Here is a 27,795-nt window from a genome sequence, read left to right as displayed (position 1 = left end):
TTAATTCTTCATTTCTTGCCCATGTTTACAGTGTTTTTTAGTATATGCTTCACATGTAATAAAACGTGCCGGAATGTCATTATTATCGACCTTAAACTATCGCACACACTTTTTTCTGTAACGACAATAACATCATGTCTTTTGCGCAGCGTTAGTATATTGACGCACATATAGAACCATATCCCTTCACACTTTTTTCTGAAGTAACTAAAAATTATATAAATTACCAGCATAATCTTCTATATAAACGTTAAAGTGTACCTTAAATCATTTAAAATGCTTTATTTGCAAGTGCAATAAATGCAAAGTATTTTACCTTATTTATTTAGTTCAAGTGCAATAACTGCCTTTCAAGAATAACAATGCCAGTAGGCCTATATGTTTTGATGTATAAATTATAAGTGCCTTGATTCCGAAAATAAAAACTGTAAACATAGCTACTATAAAACTCAGCAATATTTGGTTAAAACTGCTGAATAAACTATTTAGGAAACTTTTGATATTGCAGCAAAAAGTTTTAAAATAATTATTACTGTTGTTTAGAAGATTTTATCACCCTTTATCATATAACAAAAAAACTTCGACAATCGCATTCAAATACATCTATGAGTCGTTAAAACCTGCTGCATGCATAACCTTTCGCACGCGCTAACTGCACTTGTGTCTCGCAAATAAATGCTCGCACGATTGCACGGGTGTGTATTGTGGCTTGACTATGCTTGGCAAGTCAGTTCAACTGAAGGACATTCCATTCGACCAACTGCAGCGTTGAACGAATGTTGAACGAAAGCTTACGTATCGCGACGTGGTAACAAAACTCTACGCGGCGGAATTTCAGCGGTAAGTGTTTAACGTTAATACATTTTAACTCAGTGTGGTCTGACTGACATTCACCCGTGGGCAATTTTTCGCCCTAGATAAAAAATAGCATGCAGATTTTAAAATAGTATTAAAACTGTGTACGGCGACACAATAGTGTGCCTCTAGAGCAGTGGTTCCCAACCTTTTTACGATCTCGTACAAACTTGGACGGTCTGTACTGCCATGCGTACCACTTCTTCCCTTCCCCCACCTTTGGTAATTTTCCTGCGCCCCCTTGGATAATAAACAATATTACTAAAATAAATTTGGTGTTTTTCAAATATCTTTCAATCAGACAGCATGAAAATAGAAAAGTTAAATCTTCGTGGCCCGAATCGCGAAAAAAATAACGTTTATTTGGTTTGTATTGCCTAAACTTTAATTTGGGAGAGACAGAAAAGTTGCTTGGGCTCGATATATTGGTTTGCATCGAGCTTTTTGACAGTCATGAAAAAATAAAACATTGCATGAAAATATAAATCGTGTTTGAAAAGGTGTGAGACACACAATGCAAAGGCTATTTACCGCAAATGACACTATAAATTGCAAAATGTCTGAGTTCCTCCCAATTAGTAATGCACACAAAAAGTAATTTGTAGCTTGCGTTGTTGAAATTGACAAAACACAGTTTGTGGAGAGGGCGGCATGGTGCACAACTTAACTTTTCTTCAACCATATCTTACTGTTCTGACTACAACATACTCCAAATGGCCCGTAATAAATAGCAAGTTTTGTCCCAAAATTCGAGAAATTACATTAAAACATAGCCTCAAAGTTCGCAAATCGCAAAATTATGAACATTTTTCTTCAATTACTTTTCTAAACCTGTGTAATTTTAATGTTATGCATAGGACAACATATAAGCATGCAGATTTAATAACTTACGCAACATGGAACTGATAAAATCATTATAAAAAGTTAAATATTGGAGTAGAGCTTGCGCCGAATCAAGAATTGCTTGGAGCCCCCCGGTTAAGACCCACCATTGTAAAACAACTATTTTTTTCGCTATTCAATGTTATTTGTAGCTTAAGATATAAAACAGAAGACGATATCTATCAAAAGCAATCATTTCACATAATTAACGCCTACTGTCCCACAGCGTTGTGCAACTTTTTAAACCAACAGATGTGTCCCTTGTTGACATACGAAACGTAATTGTGCGAAACAGCAGAAATAGTTGCGTAACAATGAATAGGCTTCGGGATTTTTTTTTGTAAAAAAACACAAAAACAAAACATAAAAGTTGTAAATCCAGGTTTTCGTGAAAAAATCAAAAGCTACTCGCGTACCAACTTGAAAAACTTCGCGTAACACCAGTGGTACTCGTACCGCAGGTTGGTAACCCCTGCTCTAGAGACTACTTTTTGTGGTCATTCTACAAAAAAGAATCAATAGGTTGGGCAAGAAGAGGCAAACATTCGATAATTCAATCTGCACTATCTGTTAGTTAAATGAATATATTATAATAATTATCTTGCCTTACAGCAGTGATTTTCATCCGTGATGCCATTTATAATACCCAAGGGTGCCGAGAGAGTTTTGAGAATTTTTAAGAATAGTGATTTTTGCCAACTTTAAAACTTCCCACGTTGCGCAGAGTTGATATGTGTTGTTTTAGTTCCGTTTATTGTGACATTCTAGTGATTTTACTTAGGCTACTTTTTATTATTTCTAAGGGGTGCTGCAAGCCATAAAAGGTTGAGAACCACTGCCTTACAGAGCAGGCTAATATGAGCCAGTTATACTTCTTAAAAGGTGCATTTTAAATCAAGTGTGCCGCGGCATATTTATATAACTTTTACTGAGCCGAAGGCTGAAAAAGGTGGGGAACTGCTCGTGCCCCACAGAACCACTGGGTAGATGTTGAAGATAACACCTAAAACTTGCTAATAGTGTTTACCATGTAACTGTTGTAACACGTCGTTTTGTTGCCTATTCAAAAAAATGCCACCATGGACTGCAGTTGGACCACGCTGTTTAAACTAATACGTAACACTAGCATCTTACAAATAACACTTTTAACTATAGCAGATGAGATTAGTAAACTGAAAGCGCTTCCCTGTGAGTATTGGTTTCAGACAATACAAAAGTAGTAAGTGTATAAAATAAATGTACTAAGGTTTATATGGTGTTTAACTTTGTTCTAGAAACTTCTGTCACTCATTTTCACAGACATGTGAAAATTTGTGTATTAATTAAACCTACTAATTTCTTATTTTTAAAACTGGTAAAATAAGAGAGTTGTAATTCAAGCAACTCCTGAGTTAAACCTACCGTGTTTGTTAAACTATTTGAATTATTTATTAGTTCAAAATAATTCTAAAGTTATTAACGATAAAAAACAGTCTTTTTTGAAATAGATGAAATGTTTTGATTACCATAAGTTTCTAATACCCCAAAGGATTTCTCAGTAGGTAAGTTCAATTTTCTTGCCTCTTTATTTTCTAACACTTGTTATTTACTATTTAGGACCAGCAATTCCGAGCAATGTTGCTATTGACTCAATTGAAACAAGGTCTGTGAAAATTTCATGGAGCATTGTAAAAGGTTTGTTATAATGTCTGCACATCTAGCTTCTTTAGTGTTTGGTAACGTATTTATCATGGTTGACAAACATGTTCTTTGTTTTAATGATATTTATTGCTAGCAATACATTTAGGTAATTTACGACTACATAAAATAAAAGTATAGTAGCAATTTAAATTTCAGTTCGCAACCAAGACTAAAACCAACAAAAGTGTTAGAAAGTATTGTTTGAGATGTTAATGTAAAGATTAACAAGGCGATCTTGCTCACGCGTTTTGTCACGTGGTTGTCTCGTTTGTTACGTTTCGCGACATTATCAACATCAAGCCACTGTTAAGACATTTTTATTGAACAAGTTAAGTCAATTTGGTAGGCTACTGTAAACATAATACACAAAGAGTTCGTTTTGCTACAGTTAATCAAAACAAGCAGATGACGTACTGGTCGTCCAAGCCACGGTCTTCTAGTATTGCTGGGTTTGCAAATATGCCTGTTTCTAAACAGGTGCTGTTCGCTATTTATTGTTTGTCAAAAGCAATGGCTCGCTGGTTCGAACGGTTAACACCGACACGTTGCAATACCAAGTGAAGAACCTGCAACCAGGAACGTGGTATGACGTCACCATGACGTCAGTCGGATTAAAAGACCGCGAGAACCCGGCGAGGTCAGAGAAGATAGATTTCCAAACAGGTTCGTTTAAAATAATGTTAAACGAGCCACAAAGTTAAAAAAAACATGGTTGAAATTCTTTGAGGACTTAAAACTTAAAGCCTCTTTTACAAACGAAATCAACTGCACCCATAGGTGCGCACGTCGTCAATCATTACTAACTTTTTGTTGGGCGCTGGTCTAGAATCCTACCACAGCGCTGAAACAATTATAAGCAACGCACAATATTTAATTTAGGGTGTCGGTTAGTGTTTAGGTGAGGGTAAAGTCAAGTTTTATTATTTAATAAATAACGTTTCTTGTGGTAGGATTCTAGCCCAGCGCCTTTTTGTTATATGGAATATATGGGGGAACATCTTTTTTCTCGAATAGTTTGATGGCGGAAAATTAAACAAGACCACTACTGCTAAAACTTTGTGTAACAGATTTTGATTTAAAAGCCTTACGATTTAATGTTGGTGTGTAATCATTTTGTTTTTATTTAGTGGTTTTGGCACCGAAGGGCGTCGAGATTAGAGAAACACTGAACAGTAGTTTCACGGTGGTGTGGGATTTAGTGAAAGGTAAGTATACTTACTGTTTTATTTTATCAAGTTTTATTTTAAAAAATTAAACTTTGAAACCAATCCCTGTTTAACGTTGGTACAATCCTATGCCTTTACAGGCGCATCAAGATACGAAGTATCCGTGACCAGATTGAATGACGTGACCAACGAAACGCAAGTACTGGTTACGTCAGAGACGTCGCAGAAAGTGAACGGCTTGTCGTCGGGCACGACCTATTCGGTTTCGGTCACCGCTATTGGAGAAATGGATCAGCGCAGTGTAAAAAGTCCGGAGGTTGATGAATCGACACGTAAGTAAACTGAAATTAAATAATGAGTATTTTTCTCAGACGTAGTAAACCTTGTTTGCCTGTGGGCCACATGGCTGATTTGTTTCTGAGGACCCATAGAAAAGCAATACCATGTTCTGCAGCAACTAAAAACACTTAAAAAACGAAAATTCGAGTTAATTTTTTGCCGTCAATGTAAATAGTAATCAAAACGTAAACAATTCGTATTAAATTATATATTTTACAGTTCCAGCAAATGTAGAAACACCTGAGATAACTGAAGTCACCTATACCACCGTCCAAATGCAGTGGACCAACATTAAAGGTATTTGTTTTCAACATTTTATGTTTTAATGCCTATAAACAGGTAACATTGGCCTGTAACTCATTTTCCCTTGAACTCTAACTCGATAGTTCAATCGATAAAGCAATGGTCACATATACCAACGGTTGATGGTTCGACTCTCAAAAATGCTAGTTTTTGTAACACGGTGCTGTCGGACGAACTTTATATCGGTGTTATTTCGCGGATTATGAGGTTATCTACCGCGGTTTTCTTCGGTATATCGAAACCTCTAACGCCGTGGTTTTCAAAGGGAGCCACTTGGTTCCATTAGGGAGAATTTTTTAGCGTTGGAAGAAATTTATTTAAGGGAGTAATTGGGGCGAAAAAATGGATTAAAAGAAGTAATTTAATTGGTTATATGCAACTAAAGGCTTATTTAACTGTAATGATTGGCATTGTAAAGAGGGCCCATAATTTAAGTCATTGTTTTTCACAGTTACGTATTAGTCTTTTATTTTTTCACAGTTATGGCCACTTTAGAAATATAGTCATATGTAGGAATTTTTACATATGTATAAAATGAGTACCTATACGTCATACGTTCAAACAAACTCAACAAGTCTAAGTGTTTTTGTGCAGATGTGTCTATTGCAGCTTCACATACTTTTTATTTTTTGTCGACTCTTTTCCTGTAGGTTTAATTTTCTGTCAGCAGAGTACATCGAAGTAATAAATAAAAAAGTAGAATATATGGGTTTTTTGCTGGAGTGGAGTGAACAGTATTTGGGCTCGTGAGGGAAGAGAAAGAAAAAAACTTTGGGAACCACTGCTCGAACCACTGCTGTTTGCAAACATGGCTGGAATCTGAATCTAAATATAACGGCACAAACGTGTTTCATTCTACAGGTGCATCGGTCTATCGACTGGAAGTGTTTGAACCTGCCTCAAACCGATCGTTCAGTTTGGAATCTTCATCTAACCGGCCTCTCGTCGATCAGTTGTCGCCAGGACTATTCTATAGCTTTACGGTTTTTGCTGGAGACTTTAAAGGAAGAGACAGCGAGAGAGGAAGCCCCGCGATTTTACAACAAACCGGTATGTTGTTTTCAAGGTTTTTACAATGACACGTACAGTTACTACGTTACGTATTGTTTTTTTGTTTGTGTTTTTTTTCATGAACACGAAGTAGCCACAGATTTTAAAATCTGCGTTGGAAAGTCCCTTGTTTGCACAAATCTTTGTTGTTTTAGTGCCTTCTCCACCTACGAGCCTCACCGTCAGTTTTGTTACAACTGATACGTTTGGCGTTGAGTGGAATTCCTCCGTTGGTAAGTTTGCTGTTTTGTGTGTAATAAGTTTGGTAGGTCGCTGATTGTGTTTCGTTTTTTTGGCGAAACGTCTCCAATTTTTAACCTTAAAACTGCTACAGATTCTTTCATGTTTAAACTATATACCAAATTGCTTCAATGACCAAACTTAATATCTCGTGTTCGTATTTCGCTTTCGAAGAAAAAACTGTGCCAAATAAGCAATCGATGTAACATATCTAAATTGGCAACTATAGTAACAGGGGTTTGTGATACTTAAGCTGTAATCGTTGGTCAAAAATCAGCTTCAGAAGGGCTAGATCATAGTTTTTAAACAAAATCAAATTTTTAAATGGTACTGTATATCCCCTTTAATATGAGGTTACATGTGTTAAGAGAATGTAACAAGCATTTACCGTCATTGTTGTTTCTCGACTCGCTCCTCTCTGAGCCTATGTATCTCATGTGGTAAAGCGAGGGTCCCGCTATGACCGGAGGTCATGAGTTCGAACCTTACTGCAGGCTACTTGTTTTTCTAGCCTGCGTTGCTTGCGTTATATTGATGAACAGATTCGATAAGTGTGCGATGGCTTTCAGTGTAGGATTGTAACACTTTTTCATTTTTATCGCAGGTGCTTATAAATACATTCTGACCTTATCGAAAATGGTCAACGGCGCCGTGGCAGAAGTGCGTAACGTCACAGTGGTACACACAATGACGTCACTTGAACCGGGAACCGAGTACAGGCTAGCCGTGACGTCAGTCGGGAACACGGACGATTTAAAGAGTGAGAAAACGAAGGAAATCATCACCGCTACATGTAAGAAGTATTCCTAAACTGATGAATGACTGCCACGAATTATTATAAAACTTGAAAGCGTTTTATCAAAGACATATATGGATTTTAGAATCGTGATGATGACATTTATTTTGTACCGTTGTAGATATGTAATACTGTTCTTTGTTAATTTAATTTCCGTATATAACTTGTGATTTTTACGACAGCGACCAGATTTTAAACCTATACGGTAAGTTATTTTTCTTCATAAAATAAATTAATTTCTGTTTTGTTTTTTTCTTGACAAAACGAAATAATTTTTTACGACTTTTGTTTAATATCACTTGTTATTGTTTCGCGTGTTTGCTCACCAACCGAACCATATTTTTAACGTACCCCTTTAGTGCCAGAAACAGTTGGCAGCATCAACATTACAGAAGCTACAACGACCAGCATATCGCTAACATGGTCGCCGGCTTCAGGTGAGTCCTGATTACTACCAGAGCAAAATATTACGAACAACGCTCTTTCTCGGATTTAAGTCTACTCTAGACCAACCAAATTACCTGCAAAACTTATTAGACTTTATTGTATTGATTTCTGAAAGACGAGAAGTTTGAAATGACAAACTTTTGTTTTCAGTTTACATAACACCGTACCTATAAATTTCCCGCTGGTCAATAGAAAAAATAGTTTTATTACTATTTTTTTATCTCGGCTGTATGGTCGCGGTAGTTATTATCCACTGTCACAAACAGGTGTATGAGTTTCGCAAAAAGGTAAACAATATTAAAACTACAGGGATTTCGGCATACGCCTAATAACTAGGGTCATTTTTATTTTAACCTAAAAAACAAAAATTTTAACTTTATTGACTTTTGCGGACCCTACTAATAACGGACAAACCTAAATAGAGTTATGAATAAAATGAGGTAAATTTAATAAGAGTCAGTGGAACAATTGTAACCTAAAGAAATCATGGAGCACGTGAAAATCAGTAAACACCTTATAAAGTGATCACATGCTTACATAACATATGTGATAAAAATAATTAATTTTCTATGCAGGTGCCAACAGATACCGGATCATGATCCAGAACGTTTTAAACGAAACAGTAGGCAGCTTTGACACGGCTTCGACCTCGGCCATTGCGACTGCTTTGAGGCCGGGAAACTGGTATCGGATTTTTGTAATTTCTATTGGAGACTTGGACGTCAACAATAAGGATCCCGAGGTTTTCGCCGAAACGCAAACAGGTTTTAATTTAATTACATGTATGTAAAGTGTAAAACTGTATGTCTTTAGCGCCAGTAATAACCCTCGTGTACTTTATCGATTTGGTTTTACAACCACACTGAAGTATTCAAAGCTCAACGTTTTTGTCTTGTCAATAGATAGAAATCGCTCTCCTGTTGTAAACGAAGTATAAACCGACGTTTCAGCAGCAGATACCAGCTGACTTCATCAGGGTTAATGCTTGTTTTTAAACTTCGTTTACACCAGAAAAGCGATTTCTATATAATGATTTGTTGCTTGGTGGAGCTAACTTTATGTTTTTGTCTTATGTAAGTGTAAAAGCACATCTGTCCAATAAATCATGTTTCCTCACAGTTTCTGATTTTAATTTATCAGTTATTTAAAGTTAGTTAAACATGGCGTTAACGTATCTCGAATCATATTTTTTTGAGAGTTGACCAAATACCTAACATGAGACATCAATAAATTTCTATTTTGTTACGCTTTATCCCCTGTGAAAGTAGAATCAACTGACACTGTTTTTTACAGTTCCACTGCCCCCAAGCAAAGTCGAAGTGACGCAAATCAATACCAAGTCGATCCATTTGTCCTGGAAACATGCAAATGGTGAGTATGTTTGTATTTTTTTGTATCTTGAAGCATTTATTTACACAATGTCTATATTAATATGTGATCAAGCCCATGGAGTCGTCCTGACAAACGATAACGGTACACATAATGTAGTACACATGGTGCCTCCGGAAGGGCATACCGAAGTCAGTCGGCCAAACAAGATTTTCTTGCAAACAAGGCCAGGCTATTAGCGTAGCTCAGTCAGTAAAGCGACAGTCCCTGATTGGCCAGAGGTCATGCGTTCGAACTTCATCGCAGGCTAGTTGTTTTTTAAACATGGCCTTGCTTGCAAGAAAATCCCAATTAGGCCGACTGATTTTTGTAAACCTATCCGGGGGTATTATGTGTTTTTATATCTTAGTTTGCCGGCCATATATGATACACTAAACTAAAAAAAAGATCAAATATCCCATTCGTTAAAAAGTCGGTGTAGTTCCATGAAATTGCAATTCTTTATTGTCCTTCTGATTTTGCAAGACTAAATATATCTTGTCCATTGAGTTGAAATTATACCGTTACTATCAGGAGCCGATGAATACGTCATCCAGTATTACGCGGTAAACGTCACCGACTCCGCGATGTCGCAACCCGCCAACCAGACGTCATCAGCTCTGACCGACCTCATTCCCGGAACGAAGTATGGCATTAGGCTCCAGACAGTCGGCACGTCGGGACGAGTGAGCTCATCCAGCATTGAAATCTTTGAAACGACGAGTGAGTTTTGTTAAATCATATCAAACAGCAACTGAAAATTAACTTCGTTAGAAAACGACGTTTTTCCAGTTTCAATAAACATATAGTCAAAATCAAAACTATAGGTATCCAAATATTAAAAATGTCATTTTTTTAACCTATATAGGTATGATAATGGTCTGGTAGTTTAAACTTTTTTACAAGGTGAGTTAACCTGGGAAATATTGCTGGATTATAAATAAGATTGTCAGAACTTAAGTTGAAATAGTTAATAATACAATTCTAAAGTGAATAACTTTACGACGTATACAAGTGTTGGTGGCCGCACATTCCAGCATTGAAAATTTTTGAAACGACGAGTGAGTTTTGTTGAATCATGTCGAACAACAACTAAAAATTTACTCCGTTAGAAAACGACGTTTTTTCTTCAAGTTTCAATAAACTTATTGTCAAACTGCGGTAATCTGTTTATAACTAAAGTTATTTTAGATCTTATAAAACCTTTGTGGTTCTGTTGGATTTATAGATAAAATAATACTAAAAATCTCATATTTTAAGTCCTTATATATGATAATGCTCTGGTTATTGCAATTTAAACTTTTGCACATGGTGAGTTAACCTGGGAAATATTGCTGGGTTAGAACAGGTGTGTCATAAAGTTAAAAACATTAATAATATATAATACACTATATACGACGTACTACAAGTTGTTGCGACTCCATTTTGGATTATCAGGTGATGTTGTTCTAACCTGTCCTTTCCATATTAGGACCTGCTACAACTTCCGGAGTCAACATTGATGACGTCACTGTTACTTCAGCGGCCCTGCGTTGGAATCCGGTGAAAGGTAATTGTCATCTTTTTATGTAAAACATTTTTTTTTCTTCGTCTCCTAACGCTATCGTTTTTATTCTAGGCGCTTTGAAATATCAAGTGTTTTATCGCGTCAACGGAACCGATGACGTTGCACAAATATTCGAATCGAAGACGCCAGAAGCGAACGTAATTGGCTTAGAGCCGGGCACGTGGTACGAGTTGGTCGTCTTCTCTGTCGGAATCAAGGATCGGAGAAACGAGAGAGGGAGCGACAAAATACAACTTCAAACAAGTAAAAAACTAGAATGCTGTGCAATGTATATCAAATTTCACATGTTACCCTACAGAGGTTTTATAGCTGCAGATTATCGAGTATGACTATTTTTTGTATAAGTTTCTTAATAATTCATCATTACCGGCTTTAAGCATTTAGGCGGTAGTTGCAATTAAGTTGAGAGCATGGTCCAATCAAGCAGACTTTACCCCTTCCACAATGAAAAATTCTTATACCTTTGTGTTTTTAGGTAAAAAAGCTGCTATTTTCCTTTCGGGGGTAGTGGTGTTAGGGCATGCGTTGAATGTATCCATACTACATAAATTTCAGTTCGTTATACAATTATCACTTGATTGGTGCTTGATTAAGAACAACAGACTAAGCTGTGCTATTTCATAAACACAGCGTAAGAGTGTCATTGGCATTTATAAAAGTGTTTGCAATAACATGGATTAACAAAACAAACCATTATTTTCCATCGCAGTTCCGTTACCGCCAACGAACCTCGTAATTTCTGACATTACGACATCATCCATGGTGCTGTCATGGGACCAAGTGAAAGGTATATCTGCCAAATTAGCTACATAGAAACAAGAAAACAAATAAAGAATAAATATAGTTTTTTTCTTGAAAATCATGTATTGTTAACTAGATAAAATTATATAGTCAGGAATTAAAAAAAAACGTTATTTATTTTACACTTTTTTAGGAGCCGCGTCGTACAACATAGAGTACGGCGATGTCGACACGGGCACGAAAACCGACGTCGTCAAGACGATCGTGACGTCAGTGAATGTGACGTCACTCGCGAGTGGCACCAAGTATTTTTTCACGGTGAAAGCTGTGGGCGAGGAAGGCCAGCAAAGCGACGAAACCAAACACATATTGGACACAACCGGTTAGTTTTCAACTATCCTACTTTAGCCATTTCGGTATTTTTATAATATTTACACTGCATATTAAATAGCATTGAACCACTTGGAATATATTTATAAGCCATCTGTCTGATTTAAGGCAAAAAACTGTGTGTTGCATTTCAATAACTGGGGTATTTATACTGTTAAAGTAAATAAACCGCTTTTATTGACAAAAATATTTTTGGACAAGCAAACTCTATACTTGCATTGGTAAAGCGCGAAGCAAATTACATTCGGTATTTATAACGTTGGTATCTGAAAGGAAAGCCTCATAAGCGCTTCGCCTGGTGCTTACAATTACCCATATTTGAAAAATATTCTTATTGCAATCAGAGAGAGAATTTTACTTTAAGTTGAAAAAATTATCCTTTTTAATTTTTATAAAAAAATAGCATGCAATATTTATGCTTGGTGAATATGCTGTTGCTGCCAGTCATTGTTTTAATTGTACAATTGTCTTATGTATGCTCAATTATTTATACAACAGTCTTCATGGATACGATATATAACTGTATTAACTTTCAACTAACGTTTTAGCCTTGTATTTTTTCCGACACGTTATGTTATCCTTGTAGTGCCTGCACTTCCAAAAGCTCCTGCGATGGTTAGAGTGACAACAACAACCGCTCAACTTCGCTGGGATTCAATTAAAGGTGTCATTATTTTTACTTTTTTTAATTTCGAACTTTTACATATCCGCCTATTTAGCTTTCATGTAATAACAACTTTTTTACAGGTGCTGTTAAATACATGGTTTTCGTCGAGGGCCGGGACACCAGCTTGAACTTTTCCAGCCACTTGTCTTCTGCCACTGTTCAACCTCTGTCGCCAGGCCTTTGGTATGACGTCACTCTGACGTCAATCGGTGTCGAGAACAAAACCAACCCAGGAAGAAGCGAAACTACAAGTTTCCAAACAGGTTACTACAACATGTGTCTCGCAACAATTTTATCATCATAAGCCAGACAAGGCTAACTATTCTAGCCTGCGTTGTGATTTAGACTCAAGTCGGCACCGTTGCGCCGTCAAATCAGAAACGGGGCTCGCATGGGAGAAAGTCATTAAGCACTAAGCAGTTATAGCACGGTCCTGTTGCATCCTGTGATGGTAATACGATCCCTCATTAAATGAAAAGTTACGAATGAATCTACTTTAAAGTAATAAATACACGTGGCGTATTTCACTAAGGGTCAGTCACATTCAAGAATTCTCATTCGCCAACGATGACGGCTCCGTGTTACAAGAACACCGAATTACCACGTTAGGGTTAGTTACGCTATCAGATAGGCCACAAGACCTCATAACTCAACTGACTTTCCTGCTTTTCATTATATTTTAAACGTTCATTTTTTTTAGTACCTTCAATACCCAAAAATGTTTCAATTTTCGACGTCCACAACTCAGCTTTTCAAGTTCATTGGGACAAAGTTACAGGTAACTTAACATTTTTTAAATACGCACACACTCTAATAACGTCCACAAATATTAAGTTACATACAGAATATATCAAATGCAACATTTTAATTAAAATATTACGCCTTTTTATCCGATATAACTGGGTTCACTACAGTAACGTATAGCATGTTTGCACCTCTAATTTTGCTCTCGATAGCCATATACATTCATATAACTTGATAATTCTATATAGGCCTGCACCAAAGTTTTTTGAAAAGTTTTTTTGGATTCGATGAAGTTTGTCCACAAAAAGATTTGAAAGGGCAAAAACATTAAAAAAAAAGAAAAAAAAATAATGCGGCAACAGTGTGGCCCCTAATCTAACAAGATGAGGTTTTTTAAAAAACGATCGTGTCATGTTCGTCTCACAGGCGCGGCAAACTATTCCATATCCGTCGTGTCGGAAACGGGCGATAAGAGAATCATAGAGGTTGCAGCACCGAAAATACAGATCAAGGTTGACGGGTTGCTTTCGGGAACGAAATACGAAGTTGCGGTCACAGCAATTGGCGAGCAGGGTCAGCGAAGTCAACCAAGCGAAATTTCGACCGAAGCAACGCGTAAGTAAAACTGTTTGTTTTACATGCATTGTTAATTTCTGAATATCGCAGTGACAAGGCTGTGGAATTAAGTTGCCTTATACATTATGTATTTAATTTAATAAATTAATAAAAGGATGTATCCTTATGGATTCCGAAACGATTGACAGCGGGTTTATCGCTGTTTCGCTGACGCGTACATTAGCTTCAAAAACCGAATGTAAAACAAGATCCGACATGTTTTAAGCAGGGCTGGGGAGCCACTGTAACATAGCATTAGCTCCGGCTCCGTAGCCATCAGGCAATTATTAAATGGCTCCGGCTCCAGCTCCGGAGTCGTAAAACTCAATCCTTTGGCTCCGGCTCCAACTCCGGAGTAGTAAAACTCATATCTTTTGGCTCCGGCTCCAGCTCCGGAGTAGTAAAACTCATATCCTTTGGCTCCGGCTCCAGCTCCGGTGCCACCAGTCACTTATTCAATGGCAAGTTTTAAAAATTGCTTTTGGCTAACTAACGTTGGAGATGGAACAAAGTATAATTTCTTAGCTTTAGAACAACAAATTGAAAAATGGCTCCAGCTCCACAAAAATAATAAAAAGGGCTCCGGCTCCGGTTCCAGCTCCACAAAAATAATAAAAATGGCTCCGACTCCGGCTCCAGCTCCACAAAAATAATAAAAATGGCTCCGGCTCTGGCTCCAGAGAAAATGCTTAGCTCCGGGCTCCAGCTCCGGCTCCCCAGCCCTGGTTTTAAGGCATATGTTTTTGCCTACACTGGCATCTTCAGTTCCTGTAAGTAAAGTAAAATAAATATGCACAGCCAAGTAAAAATAAAATAAAATTTGCACACAAAGCGGTTTGCTGTCTATATGTATATTACTGGGAACTGACGATGCCAGTAGGCGAAATATATATTTCTTAAGAAAGTCTGATCCTGTGTTTTACTCGGGTTTTTAAAATTTTAGCTTTTTTATACATTTAACTTTAATTATTACAATGTACTGCTTATGCAAAATGCACGGTGTCCAATGCTTGATGTTTAAAAACATTTAATAAGCATTATAGAACCCAACAGCTTAAATAAATTTAATAAATAAACGTAATTATATAAACAGTGCCTGCTAATCCTTCGGCTCCAATCGTCCAAGAAGTTACAAACTCGACCATCGCTCTTCAGTGGATGCCAATCAAAGGTAAGATAGATTACAAACCGTTCTGTGCTGAGTAATTAGTTAAAAGCTTTTGGGTGTTAACGCAACAACTTTTTGAAACGTTAGAATTTTGAAATATATTTCGACCTGACTAACTCGAAAACAAGCATGTTGATTGTTGAGTGAAGAATTGTGATAAAGTGATGTATTAAAACAACAATGCCACTCTTAAAAAAAAAAAAAAAAAAAAAAATCTTTTTTGTTTCAAGATTTTGCGATGTCGAATTGGTAATGCTTTTATAATACCTTAAAGAATCAAATGAAAATTGTATACCGGAAATTGTCCATATTTCCATTAAATGCCAGGGTGCCTTCGGTTAATGCCTATATTTGGTTGTGCACCCTTACGTTCAAATAGAAACAAAATAAAAATAAAAAAATACACCATGCAACGTAATAAGTTATGTCTCTTAAGTCATGCTGAAAACCACAATTTCGAGTTTAAAAATCTAAAACATTATAACTCATTGTTCTCATATTCGTTAAAGTTAACACCACTACTTATGCTGGCGTAATGTGGTGCAAATATGACAACAGCCTAATTTTTTTTTATGTGTTCCGTTTCACAAACCTATCTATCCAACTATTCAGGTGCAGCAAGTTACCGGATCGAAGTTACCGATCTGTCGATGAATTTTACAATGCAGTTGGAATGGCCGACCGACAACATTGTGGTGGCGTACCTCAATGCTGGTTTGTTCTACCGATTTCGGGTCTATGCCGTCGACGAAAAAGGCCGTGAGAGCGAGGATGGGAGTCCATATACGGCACAGCAGACTGGTTCGTGTTTAATTGCCGTACTTTTTGCGACTTTGGCCGGTTCAATTTTTTTTTTATTACTGCAAAAATGCATCATACGGTAATATGATGTAATTTATAAACAGGCTGTTAGACTTTACAGTTAACTCGGTTACGAGTTTAATGACAAACGTACTTACTTTTTTTTAAAGGTTCAAACTTTTATAAGATTTTTTCATGTAAAACAAAAGACCTTTCAGCTCAAATACTTTGACAATTCGGGATCTTAAACGTTTTATTTCATCTTTACTGTCCAGTGCCAGAATTCCCGACGAATGTGGAATTCAGCAAGGTGTCTGTTCACTCAATGGAGCTTTCCTGGAATGATGTAACAGGTAAAAAGTTGAAATTTTTCTAAAAATCATCCCATCATCCATCCCTTTTAAAGTTTCGCAACGCTCCATATTCCAAATTTACTTACACAAACAATTTGAAAAGCATTTTTTTAATAAAACATTATTCTTTCAGGGGCCTCGTCGTACCTTATCTCCGTGTCGCACACACTTGACGGCGTATCTAGCGAAATCGTGACGCGAAAGGTCAACGTGACGTCATATCATATGACGTCACTGGAGCCGGGAACCGCTCACACGGCCTGGATAAAGGCGGTGGGCTTCGTCGATTCCCTCGTCAGCGAACGTAGCAGCGAAGCTATAAGAGCAACGTGTGAGTGTGTCCGACTCGTGGTATCTTATTTCAAACCCGATATTGTAGGCAAAAGAACAGCGGACCTGATCCGCCAACAAGATTAAATATACTTTCCAAGTGAAAAATGGCAAACCATGGCTGAAGTTTTTAGATTAATGTGGTATCGCATCTACACTGAACCAGTCTATCTAACATTGTTCGAGTACTGATACTGCTAAATGGGTTTTGGTTTCGGCTTTGATACGATAATATCGATTATACTTAGTTACAACACGAATCATTTTGCATATCTGAAATCTCTCCTGGCTAGAAGTTAAGTTGCATTTAAATGTCCTTGGCTCTTTAAATTCTGCCATAGACAGTCAGTTGTATAGGTTTGGTGGTTTAACTATGTTGTGTGTTTTAGTGCCGGGAAATGTTAAAAGCATCGCAGTTCAGTCTGCAAGCACTACAAGCGTTACAATCAACTGGGAAAAAGTGAAAGGTAAGAATATTTCGATATGTTCGTAATACACAAATGTTTACAAATGTTAATTTCTTAGTCTTTTGTGTGCGACAAAGTAATTAATTTTCACCCTATTGTTAGTCCATACCGATGTCGTGATTTCAAATTTTACAGAAGGCTACTTTTTGTCTTACTGTTATGAGAAATCCTCAGGCCTACATGTTTCAGTAGGCGTTTTTTGTCAGTCTACCATAAAAATCTTTGGTCAGTCCGACTTGAGGACTAGGTTACAGCCATGCTCATTTGTATATCAAATGAATTAGTTCAGTAATAAGTCTTCTACTATTTCAGGAGCGAAGTCATACAAGGTGCACGTTCGATCGTTATCAGATGCATCCATTGATAACCTTACCACTACTCAGTCGAACATTACTATCGACAAGTTGTCTCCAGGAATGTGGTACAAGTTCTTTGTCACATCAATTGGTGATCTCGATGTCACCAACTCCAATGCGTCGGTTTTCACTCAAACTCAAACGGGTAAAGCCTCTTCTAATTAGGGATTTCAAACGTTTAGGTAGTTGGCAATTTAAAATGGGTAAAAATAAGGCGAACATGACACTTGGCTTTGCATACTTTTAAAACTATAATGGATTATGTTATCTTTTTTTGTACACTATACACGGATGTAATGTAGCTTGATAATAAATTGCAGAGCCAAAAAGGTCAATGTCATTAACGTCTTAATTCGTTAACTAAATGATACAAGTTCGTAACGAAACGTCCTAATCTATATCATGTCGATCTTCTCATCTTGTCATATCTTCTTTTCAATACATTTTTTGTCAGAACAGAATTTTTTTTTTTTTTTTTTCAAGTTTTTTTGTCATATATACAGTATTTCTTAAATTAAGTCAACTTGGCTCAAGCATTCCGTAAAATACTTGCGTTACCCAAAGGGTATAATGTATTTAAAAAAATTTGCAATGTTTTTCTCCCAGTACCACTGCCACCCAGTGCTCTGAAGATAACAGAGATCAAAACGACGAGTTTTGACTTGAAATGGAATGCATCGCAAGGTAACTAGAACAATTTTGCATTGATTTGTTTAAATTTTGATTTAGGAGACAGGTGAATTCCAACTGTTCGGGTTTTTCTGTGTTTTTAAATCTTGTCATCGCGGAAGTACATTGTACAATGTAATGTACATGTCATGTTTATTACTTGCAGGAGCAGAAAAATACGTCGTTCGGTATTATCAAGTAGGAGACAGCGCTTTTATGAACCAAACAACGAATGTTACGTCACTGGTTTTGCAAAACCTAAGTCCGGGAAGCGCTTACGTCATCACTTTGGAGACAATCGGCACTTCCGGTCGCGTGAGCGCTCCTAGCGGTCAACTAAACGAAACCACTCGTAAGTTTAGTAAAGCGATTTTGGCAAAATGATTTTCAAAAAAAGAAAAACTGACCATTGGTTACGGTATTTATTTTTTAGTTCCCGATACTACGCCAGTCGTTTTAATCGATGACGTCACGACTGGGTCTGCTTTGATCAGCTGGCAGCAAATGAAAGGTATTACTTTCTACTTACAAATCATGTATGAAATATATCACTAAACTATCGGTACAAAAACTTATTAATATATAACTTGTTTTGTCATACACAACACAAAATTAAAAAAATATCATGTTAAAATTGTATTCTTTATATAGGAGCTCTAAAATATCAAGTGCTTTATCGCGTCAGCGGGACCGATGACGTTGCACAAATATTCGAATCGAAGTCGCCAGAAGCGAACGTGATTGGCTTAGAGCCGGGCACGTGGTACGAGTTGGTCGTCTTCTCTGTCGGAATCAAGGATCGGAGAAACGAGAGAGGAAGCGACAAGATACAACTTCAAACTGGTAAGTTTAATTTTTGTTACTCTTGAGTTTTCAATACATAGAAACTTTTAAGGTTGTAGAGATTCAGAAAGTTCAAGTTATCCTTCGTTCAAATTTAGGTATTAAAAATGGTGAGTTATGCTGTACCAAAATATAATTGTATTTTTCAGTAACTGTTGCTCCAACCAATCTCAAGATCTTCAACATAACAACATCGTCGCTAATGTTGGAATGGGATGTGGTTTTTGGTGCTGCTTCATATTTAATCGAATATGGTTCGGTTGATGACAACAGTACAAAGGTGATCGAAACGACCTTGACACTTAATGAAGTGACGTCATTGGAAAGTGGAACTGAATATTTGTTCGAGGTTAAAAGTGTTAGCGACGAAGGAAGAATTAGCGCAGCCAGCGTTGAAATTCGAGACACAACTGTTCCTTCATTACCAAACAAACCCGAAATCACAGCAATTACAACAACGTCGGTTGGTTTGCAATGGAATAATGTGAAAGGTACCACATTCACAAATACCTAATATTCCTACATTATTGTACAATCGAAACATTGATATTTAGGTGCTGTACGTTACATCGCTTTCATTAAGTACGACAACACAACCTTTACGTTGGAAACAAATCAAACATCGGTCACTGCGATTGACTTATCACCTGGCCAGTGGTATGACGTCACGCTTACATCCGTGGGCGTCGAGAATAAGACAAATCCATTGCGCAGCGATAAAGCGTCGGTTCAAACAGGTGAGATACAGTTTTCCGTAATAAAGTAAACGATTGCCCTTGGAATACTATAATAAATATTTTTTATGCAGAACCTTTGCCACCAAGGAACATAAAAATAATAGAAACGACAACAAAATCGCTTAGTGCTGTTTGGAATGCATCATACGGTAACTTGAGTGGATAAAATATTTTAATATTCTGTATTAAATTTGATTACGTGTTTCGTTTTATCGTATGGAATATTTGATTGTTTTTTTTTTTTCAAGGTGCCCAGTCATATGTGGTTTGGTATTACGCCACTGATGATAACCAGACAATGTTTAATGTTACAACGAACATGACGTCATCGCTTTTGGAAAATCTCACACCCGGAACAGAATACGTCATCAGACTCAAAACCATTGGCACATCTGGAAGATCGAGCGTCCAAAGTGAAATAATAAACGAATCAACAAGTAAATATTTTTGCAGTACACTTAAAGAACTTAGTAGTATTTAAAGCAGGGGTTTCCAACCTGGGGGCTATGTCCCCCTAGGCCCTAGGGGGTCATAAGAAAATTTAAAAATTATAATTTTTTTAATTTGTCATCTCTAAGTCTACTCCACTCTAACAAAATAAATAAACTAAGATTTAACAAAACAAAAAACTATAGTACAGCAAAAAGCTACTTCTTGATCTTGAGTTTACTTTTTTTGGGTAAAAAAGGTTGGGAACCCCTGATTTACAACATGTGTTTAATTTGCCTAAAATAATTATCAAGTTGTATTATTTTATTATATCTTTTCATGATTAAGACAACCCACATAACTTTGTTCGGTTCTCATAAATCCATCGTAACAGTTAACTTTTTTGTTATCAAACCTTTTATTGATTTGAAAACAAATATGTTTTGTGTCATCCAGGACCTCAAACAACATCCAGCGTTAACATTGATGCCGTCACAACATCGTCAGCGTTATTGCGATGGCAACCTATGAAAGGTAACTACGAAGTGTGAAGATAAAACTTTCGTGTAAATCAATGCGATAACATAAAATCTTCTCTTGTAGGCGCTTTGAAATATCAAGTATTTTTTCGCGTCAACGGAACCGATGACGTTGCACAAATATACGAATCGAGGTCGCCAGAAGCGAACGTGATTGGCTTAAAGCCGGGCACGTGGTACGAGTTGGTCGTCTTCTCTGTCGGAATCAAGAATCGGATAAACGAGAGAGGAAGCGACAAGATACAACTTCAAACTGGTAAGTTTAATTTTTGTTACTCTTGAGTTTTCAATACATAGAAACTTTTAAGGTTGTAGAGATTCAGAAAGTTCAAGTTATCTTTCGTTTAAATTTAGTTATAGAAAATGGTCTATAACGAAATATAATTGTATTTTTCAGTAACTGTTGCTCCAACCAATCTCAAGATCTTCAACATAACAACATCGTCGCTAATCTTGGAATGGGATGTGGTTTTTGGTGCGGCTTCATATTTAATCGAATATGGTTCGGTTGATGACAACAGTACAAAGGTGATCGAAACGACCTTGACACTGAATGAAGTGACGTCATTGGAAAGCGGAACTGAATATTTGTTCGAGGTTAAAAGTGTTGGAGACGAAGGAAGAATTAGCGCAGCCAGCGTTGAAATTCGAGACACAACTGTTCCTTCATTACCAAACAAACCCGAAATCACAGCAATTACAACAACGTCGGTTGGTTTGCAATGGAATAATGTAAAAGGTACCACATTCACAAATACCTAATATTCCTACATTATTGTACAATCAAAACATTGATATTTAGGCGCTGAACGTTACATCGCTTTCATCAAGTACGACAACACAACCTTTACATTGGAAACAAATCAAACATCGGTCACTGCGATTGATTTAACACCTGGTCAGTGGTATGACGTCACGCTTACATCCGTGGGCGTCGAGAATAAGACAAATCCATTGCGCAGCGATAAAGCGTCGGTTCAAACAGGTGAGATACACATTTCCCTAATAAAGCAAACAACTGCCCTTGGAATACTATAATAAATATTTTTTATGCAGAACCTTTGCCACCAAGTAACATACAAATAGTGGAAACGACAACAAAATCGCTTAGTGCTGTTTGGAATGCATCATTCGGTAAGTTGAGTGGACAAAAGATTTTAATATTTTGTATTAAATTTGATTACATGCTTCGTTTTATCGTATAAAATATTTGATTGTGTTTTTTTTTCAAGGTGCCCAGTCATATGTGGTTTGGTATTACGCCACTGATGATAACCAGACAATGTTTAATGTTACAACAAACATGACGTCATCGTTATTGGAAAATCTCACACCCGGAACAGAATACGTCACCAGAATCACAACCATTGGCACATCTGGAAGGTCGAGCGCTCAAAGTGAAATAATAAAGGAATCAACAAGTAAATATTTTGTAGTGCATTAAAAATAATTATTTAAAGAGTGTATTTATTTTGCCCAAAATAATTGTGCTGTTGTAATATTTTATTATATCTTTTACAATATTAAGACAACCCTCATTGAAATATTCTGTGGTTCTCATACATTCCGCGTAACAGTTAACTTTTGTATTATCAAACAATTTATTGATTTCGAAACGAATATGTTCTTTGTCATTAAGGACCGCAAACAACATCCAGCGTTAACATTGATGACGTCACAACATCGTCAGCGTTATTGCGATGGCAACCAATGAAAGGTAACTACAAAGTGTGCAGATAAAACGTTTGTGTTAATCAGTGCCATAACATTAAATCTTCTTTTTAGGCGCTTTGAAATATCAAGTATTTTATCGCGTCAACGGAACCGATGACGTTGCACAAATAGTCGAATCAAGATCGCCAGAAGCGAACGTGATTGGCTTAGAGCCGGGCACGTGGTACGAGTTGGTCGTCTTCTCTGTCGGAATCAAGGATCGGAGAAACGAGAAAGGAAGCGACAAGATACAACTTCAAACTGGTAAGCCAACTTATCTAATGATTTTAAAATTGTCTTTACACTCAATATATTAAATAATATATTCTAGCTTTGTAAGCATCATTATATTTTCAGTAACTGTTGCTCCAACGAATCTCAAGATATCGAAAATAACAACTTCGTCGCTAATATTGGAATGGGATGTTGTTTTCGGAGCCACTTCGTATTTAATTCAATACGGTTCAACTGATAATAACGACATCTACGTCATCGAAACGACCTGGGTATCAAATGACGTCACTGCACTGAATAGCGGAACTGAATTCTGGTTTAAGGTTAAGAGCATTGGAAACGAAGGAAGAATTAGTGACGAAAGCGTTCTGATCCAAGACACAACAGTCCCTTCATTGCCAAATAAACCGGAAATCAATTACATTGAAACTGATTCAATCGGGTTTCAATGGAACGCTGTGAAGGGTAAACACTTTTACTTGCCACAATTATAACTATATGAATTGCCCTAACGCCATATTGTATTGTAGGCGCTCTAAGTTACATTGCTTTTATCAAGTTTGGCAACCTCACGTTTACATTGGAAACAAACGGCACGTCTTTAACTGCCATTGGTTTGACTTCCGGTCAGTGGTATGACGTCACACTTACGTCAGTTGGCATTGAGAACCGAACAAATCCACTGCGAACCGAAAAGGTTTCGGTTCAAACAGGTAAGTTAGGAATAAAGAAGTTTTTTCTGAACGTGCAACCTTACAACCTGTTTAACTATTTTCAGAACCGTTGCCACCCAGTAATATACACGTTGTCCAAATCACGACGAGCTCACTTAAACTTGCTTGGAATGCATCATTCGGTAAAGTACAAAACCTGTGTTTAACATTTAGAGAGTAACATATTTATTTTCGCTTCCGCAATTGTCTTTTAATTGGAGTGGTTGCTTGACTGAATATGAATTAACCTTTTTGAAATGTTTAGGTGCAAAGTCGTATGTCATCCGTTACCGTGACGTCGATCATAACCAAACATTCCTAAATGTCTCAACTCCACTTACTACAGTGATATTGGCAAAGCTTAGATCAGGTACTCATTACGTCATCACAATTGAAACGATTGGAACGTCGGAGAGGTCTAGCGTTAGAAGCAGTCCGATAAGAGAAGCAACCAGTAAGATTTTTTTTTCTATTTAGCTAATCTTTTAAATAAAATATTGTGAAATTGATGCGAGTTTTCATTTCAGAACCAAAAACTACTTCGAGCGTCGATATTGATGACGTCACTACTACCTCGGCGTCTTTAAGTTGGCAACATGTAAAAGGTGCGAAACACGCTCTCCTTTGAAATGTTTAAGTATATAAATTTGCAGTGCGATATCATTAAATCTGTCTTTCCAGGTGCGCTGAAATATCAAGTATTTTATCGCGTCAACGGAACCGATGACGTTGCACAAATATTCGAATCGAGATCGCCAGAAGCGAATGTGACTGGCTTAGAGCCGGGCACGTGGTACGAGTTTGTCGTCTTCTCTGTCGGAATCAAGGATCGGCGAAACGAGAGGGGAAGCGACAAGATACAACTTCAAACAAGTAAAAAACTATCGAATTTAAAAAATACCCAACTTATTCCATTTGTAGTATATTTCCCCATTTTTGCTGACATATGAATCATAAAACAACCATAGATACAATTTAAACAAACAAATGTTAGGCTTTCTATCCGAATCTGTAACCCGTTTAACAATGTTGAACTATGACTTATTAATTAATCATCATTATTCATTATACTTAATACATGTACATATTTTCAGTAACTGTTGCTCCAACCAATCTCAAGATATTCAACATAACAACATCGTCGCTAACGTTGGAATGGGATGTTGTTTTTGGTGCTGCTTCGTACTTAATCGAATATGGTTCGATCGACGACAATATCACCAACGTCATCGAAACCATCGTCACTCTGAATGACGTCACTGGATTGGAAAGTGGAACCGAGCACTGGTTCAAGGTTGAAAGTATTGGTGACGAAGGGAGAATAAGTGAAGCAAGCGTTCAGATCAGAGACACCACTGTACCTTCATTGCCAAATAAAGCTGATGTCACAGAAATTACCACCACGTCCGTTGGATTACAATGGAACAATGTCAAAGGTATTGTTTCACAGCTGGTTGTATTATCAGGGCTCGGGACTCGAAGGAGTCCGTTTTGCTTTGCTGAAGTCATATTCGAGAGTCGAGTATGCCCACGTAAGACTGAGTCCTGAGCCCGACGTGCGCATGTGCAGGACAAAATTTCGAAACTGATAGTGCTACAATCTGTATATTTTAAAGGTGGAATAGAATATAAGCTTGAATATATTTAACAATGTATTGTGGGTGGATGAATTAAATGACACCCCCATGAGTGGATTGCTGTACCGGTATATCCACCTTTAAGTTACGTAAATGTGTAAAATAAAGGCTGTAGAGTAGGACTCGACAAAATCGCACGTTTGGCTGGAGTAGTACCCGAGTTATTTTTAACCGACTTCGCAGCCCTGTTTATTACAACATAAAAATCTTTATTTGTTTAAATATCATTACTTTAATGTTTAGGTGCAATTCGATATATTGTTTTTGTCAAATACGACAACGTGTCCTTTGAATTGGAAACCAACCAATCCTCAATCACCGTTTCCGATTTAAATCCCGGTCAGTGGTATGACGTCACTCTTACGTCAGTCGGCGTCGATAACAAAACCAATCCACTGCAAAGCGAAAGGACGTCGGTACAAACCGGTAAAAATATAATTTCCTGCACCACCAAATTTTAACTCGCTTTAACAACGTACACTTGATTTCAGAAACTTTGCCGCCAAGTAACGTTAGAATCGATCGTATAACAACGACGTCGCTTGAAGTTTTGTGGAATGCATCCTACGGTAATAAAAATTGCTGACCAATTCTTAACATTTTGCTGAATTTTTAGTACACAATAAGAACGTTTTATTTTGTGTCTATACCTACTATGGCGTAATGTCATATTACTTTGGTAAAATATATCACCTCTGTATTGAAAATTATTGTAGCTACGAAAATCTTCTTTCATAAAATGTTGTTTATGATTTATTCGACTCTTGTTATTCAGAATTGGAAAGCCTGATGCTGTTTACATTAGTGCCTTTGTCTTTGTAATTCCGCCGAAAATCGGTTTCGAAACCAAATATTTTAAATCCAGAAGTTAAACTAAGACTTTATTACAGGTGCGAAATCCTACAGGGTTTTCTATTATTCCGTCGACAACAATCAGACACGCAGCAAAGTTGACGTCAACATGACGTCATCGTTGTTGGAAAATCTTCTCCCCGGAACCAGCTACGTCATCCAAATCGAAACAGTTGGAACTTCCAGTCGAATAAGTGCCCTGAGTAGGGAAATACAAGAATCGACACGTAAGTAGTTGTTTTATACATGAACTGATGATGACGTCATTGCTATTTTAATACCTAGCTTTGTTGTACAGTTCCACAAACTCCGTCAAGTGTTGAAATTGATGACGTCACAACAAGGTCGACGCATCTTCGTTGGCAATCTGTGAGAGGTAACACAGAAACAAAAAAACACATTTATAATTGAAACTGGTTTCAAACCGAATGCAGTATTATAAACGTCTCTACTTCCGGACGAAAAAAAATTATCATCTAGTCCGACGTTATAATAAAGTCCGACGATAAAAATCATAATCTAGTTAAACGGAAACTGTGTTTAGAAAAACTCAAACTTATCACTATTAAGATCGTATGGTAAACAGGTTGCCCGAGTGCTACGAGAAAATGCTTTGGTGACACGAAAACTCTCATATAACCAATTTTACTTACATTTTCACAAGGTTTAGTCGCTTTTATGCTTAACAAACTAATGTTAAACGTTGTAGGTTCACCTCCGACAAAAATAGCTATACACATTCACAGAGTAATTATGTGAATTGCAATTTATTTATTTCAGGCGCTTTAAAATATCAAGTGTTTTATCGCGTTAGCGGAACCGATGACGTTGCACAAATATTGGAATCGAGGTCGCCAGTAGCGAACGTGATTGGCTTAGAGCCGGGCACGTGGTACGAGTTGGTCGTCTTCTCTGTCGGAATCAAGGATCGGATAAACGAGAGAGGAAGCGACAAGATACAACTTCAAACTGGTAAAATACTTTTGCACTTAGATGCTCGATCAAAGAACTTACGCGTTAACAATAATGGCTGGTGTTTATTTCAGTTACTGTTGCTCCATCGGGAACTACCGTAATAAATATAACGACTTCGTCTCTGATTTTGGAATGGAATGAAGTATTTGGTGAGTTCGTTTAATCCAGGGGTTCTTAAACTGGGGCCATGGATCCCTTGGGGTCCGTGAACTAGTTTTAGTGGGTTCATGAAGGCCTAATTGAAATGTTAGTGTATATTTAAGGAGGAGTAACCAAATTTTCAAGGAGTAACCAATTTTCAAACATAATAGTTTGAAAAAAAAATAAATATAAAATAAAACGTTTCAGCACTGATTGGACTCCATTTAACTAACAGATTTTTTGGATCTAAATAAGCAGATTTCTGGAATTTACCTTTATTTTGGCGTCAATGTATGACGTCATCTTTGAATATTCCTCAACTACCGTCCACACGAAGCGAAAAATAAATTAGGGGTCCGCGGTAAAAAAAAACTAAGAACCCCTGGTTTAATCTGTTTATGTTAAGTCTACGTTTAATTAAACACACTCATTGGACTTAAAGTTCACGCGGTATTTTCTGTTATACATAGCGTCCACTGATTTCTATTTGAAATGTAACCATTTTTTGTGCTAATACGCTACAGGTGCGGCCTCCTACCTTATCGAATACGGCGCAGCTGAGAGCAACGAAACGGCTATAATAGAAACGACCAAGCTTATTAGCGCTGTATCGGGATTGAAGAGTGGGACGACTTACCGGTTCGCATTGAAAAGTGTCGGTGAAGAAAACAGGTTGAGTGAAGCAAGCGAACAAGTAACGGTCACCACCGTGCCTTCGCTACCTAAAAAACCTAACGTCAATGAAGTTGGGATCACAGACGTTAGCTTGAGCTGGAAGGAAGTGAAAGGTACGACATAAAATGAGATTTGAATTCAGCCAAGACATAAAAAGTGTTCATTGTATGATGTTAATCATTTTCTTGGTGAAAATTCAAAAGCCTAAAGTCGTTTACATTATGGCTTTTTGTCATCTGAATTTCACTGAACAACACGATTTGAAAAAGTTTCTAATTATTTATTCTCTTAAAATCTATTTTGTCAAAAATGT

General features: G+C 37.1%; 1 protein-coding gene across 1 annotated transcript in view; it reads left to right on the top strand.

Annotated features, from left to right (window-relative positions):
- The window catches only part of LOC146145381 (titin-like), a 132,331-nt gene that overhangs the window by 56,461 nt on the left and 48,075 nt on the right, over positions 1–27,795 (top strand). The window contains exons 70-108 of the mRNA XM_083390546.1: positions 3,279–3,411; positions 3,895–4,080; positions 4,545–4,622; positions 4,724–4,915; positions 5,142–5,219; positions 6,087–6,275; positions 6,431–6,508; positions 7,120–7,308; positions 7,671–7,748; positions 8,334–8,522; positions 9,052–9,129; positions 9,661–9,849; positions 10,598–10,675; positions 10,745–10,936; positions 11,403–11,480; positions 11,628–11,816; positions 14,944–15,021; positions 15,631–15,819; positions 16,095–16,172; positions 16,306–16,503; positions 16,892–16,969; positions 17,282–17,470; positions 17,932–18,009; positions 18,161–18,346; positions 18,428–18,505; positions 18,646–18,837; positions 18,987–19,328; positions 19,392–19,574; positions 19,823–20,011; positions 20,607–20,798; positions 20,940–21,281; positions 21,345–21,527; positions 21,599–21,676; positions 21,775–21,963; positions 22,182–22,259; positions 23,884–24,075; positions 24,297–24,638; positions 25,083–25,265; positions 26,738–26,815. Coding sequence (XP_083246672.1) covers positions 3,279–3,411; positions 3,895–4,080; positions 4,545–4,622; positions 4,724–4,915; positions 5,142–5,219; positions 6,087–6,275; positions 6,431–6,508; positions 7,120–7,308; positions 7,671–7,748; positions 8,334–8,522; positions 9,052–9,129; positions 9,661–9,849; positions 10,598–10,675; positions 10,745–10,936; positions 11,403–11,480; positions 11,628–11,816; positions 14,944–15,021; positions 15,631–15,819; positions 16,095–16,172; positions 16,306–16,503; positions 16,892–16,969; positions 17,282–17,470; positions 17,932–18,009; positions 18,161–18,346; positions 18,428–18,505; positions 18,646–18,837; positions 18,987–19,328; positions 19,392–19,574; positions 19,823–20,011; positions 20,607–20,798; positions 20,940–21,281; positions 21,345–21,527; positions 21,599–21,676; positions 21,775–21,963; positions 22,182–22,259; positions 23,884–24,075; positions 24,297–24,638; positions 25,083–25,265; positions 26,738–26,815 — 6,109 coding nt within the window. The remainder of the gene's footprint in view (positions 1–3,278; positions 3,412–3,894; positions 4,081–4,544; positions 4,623–4,723; positions 4,916–5,141; positions 5,220–6,086; positions 6,276–6,430; positions 6,509–7,119; positions 7,309–7,670; positions 7,749–8,333; positions 8,523–9,051; positions 9,130–9,660; positions 9,850–10,597; positions 10,676–10,744; positions 10,937–11,402; positions 11,481–11,627; positions 11,817–14,943; positions 15,022–15,630; positions 15,820–16,094; positions 16,173–16,305; positions 16,504–16,891; positions 16,970–17,281; positions 17,471–17,931; positions 18,010–18,160; positions 18,347–18,427; positions 18,506–18,645; positions 18,838–18,986; positions 19,329–19,391; positions 19,575–19,822; positions 20,012–20,606; positions 20,799–20,939; positions 21,282–21,344; positions 21,528–21,598; positions 21,677–21,774; positions 21,964–22,181; positions 22,260–23,883; positions 24,076–24,296; positions 24,639–25,082; positions 25,266–26,737; positions 26,816–27,795) is intronic.

The sequence above is a fragment of the Ascidiella aspersa genome, chromosome 5 (genome assembly GCF_963924565.1).
Source record: "Ascidiella aspersa chromosome 5, kaAscAspe10.2, whole genome shotgun sequence".
Lineage (NCBI taxonomy): Eukaryota > Metazoa > Chordata > Ascidiacea > Phlebobranchia > Ascidiidae > Ascidiella > Ascidiella aspersa.
The sequence above is the reverse complement of the archived record's forward strand: the minus strand, read 5'-3'. Positions and strand labels throughout refer to the sequence as shown.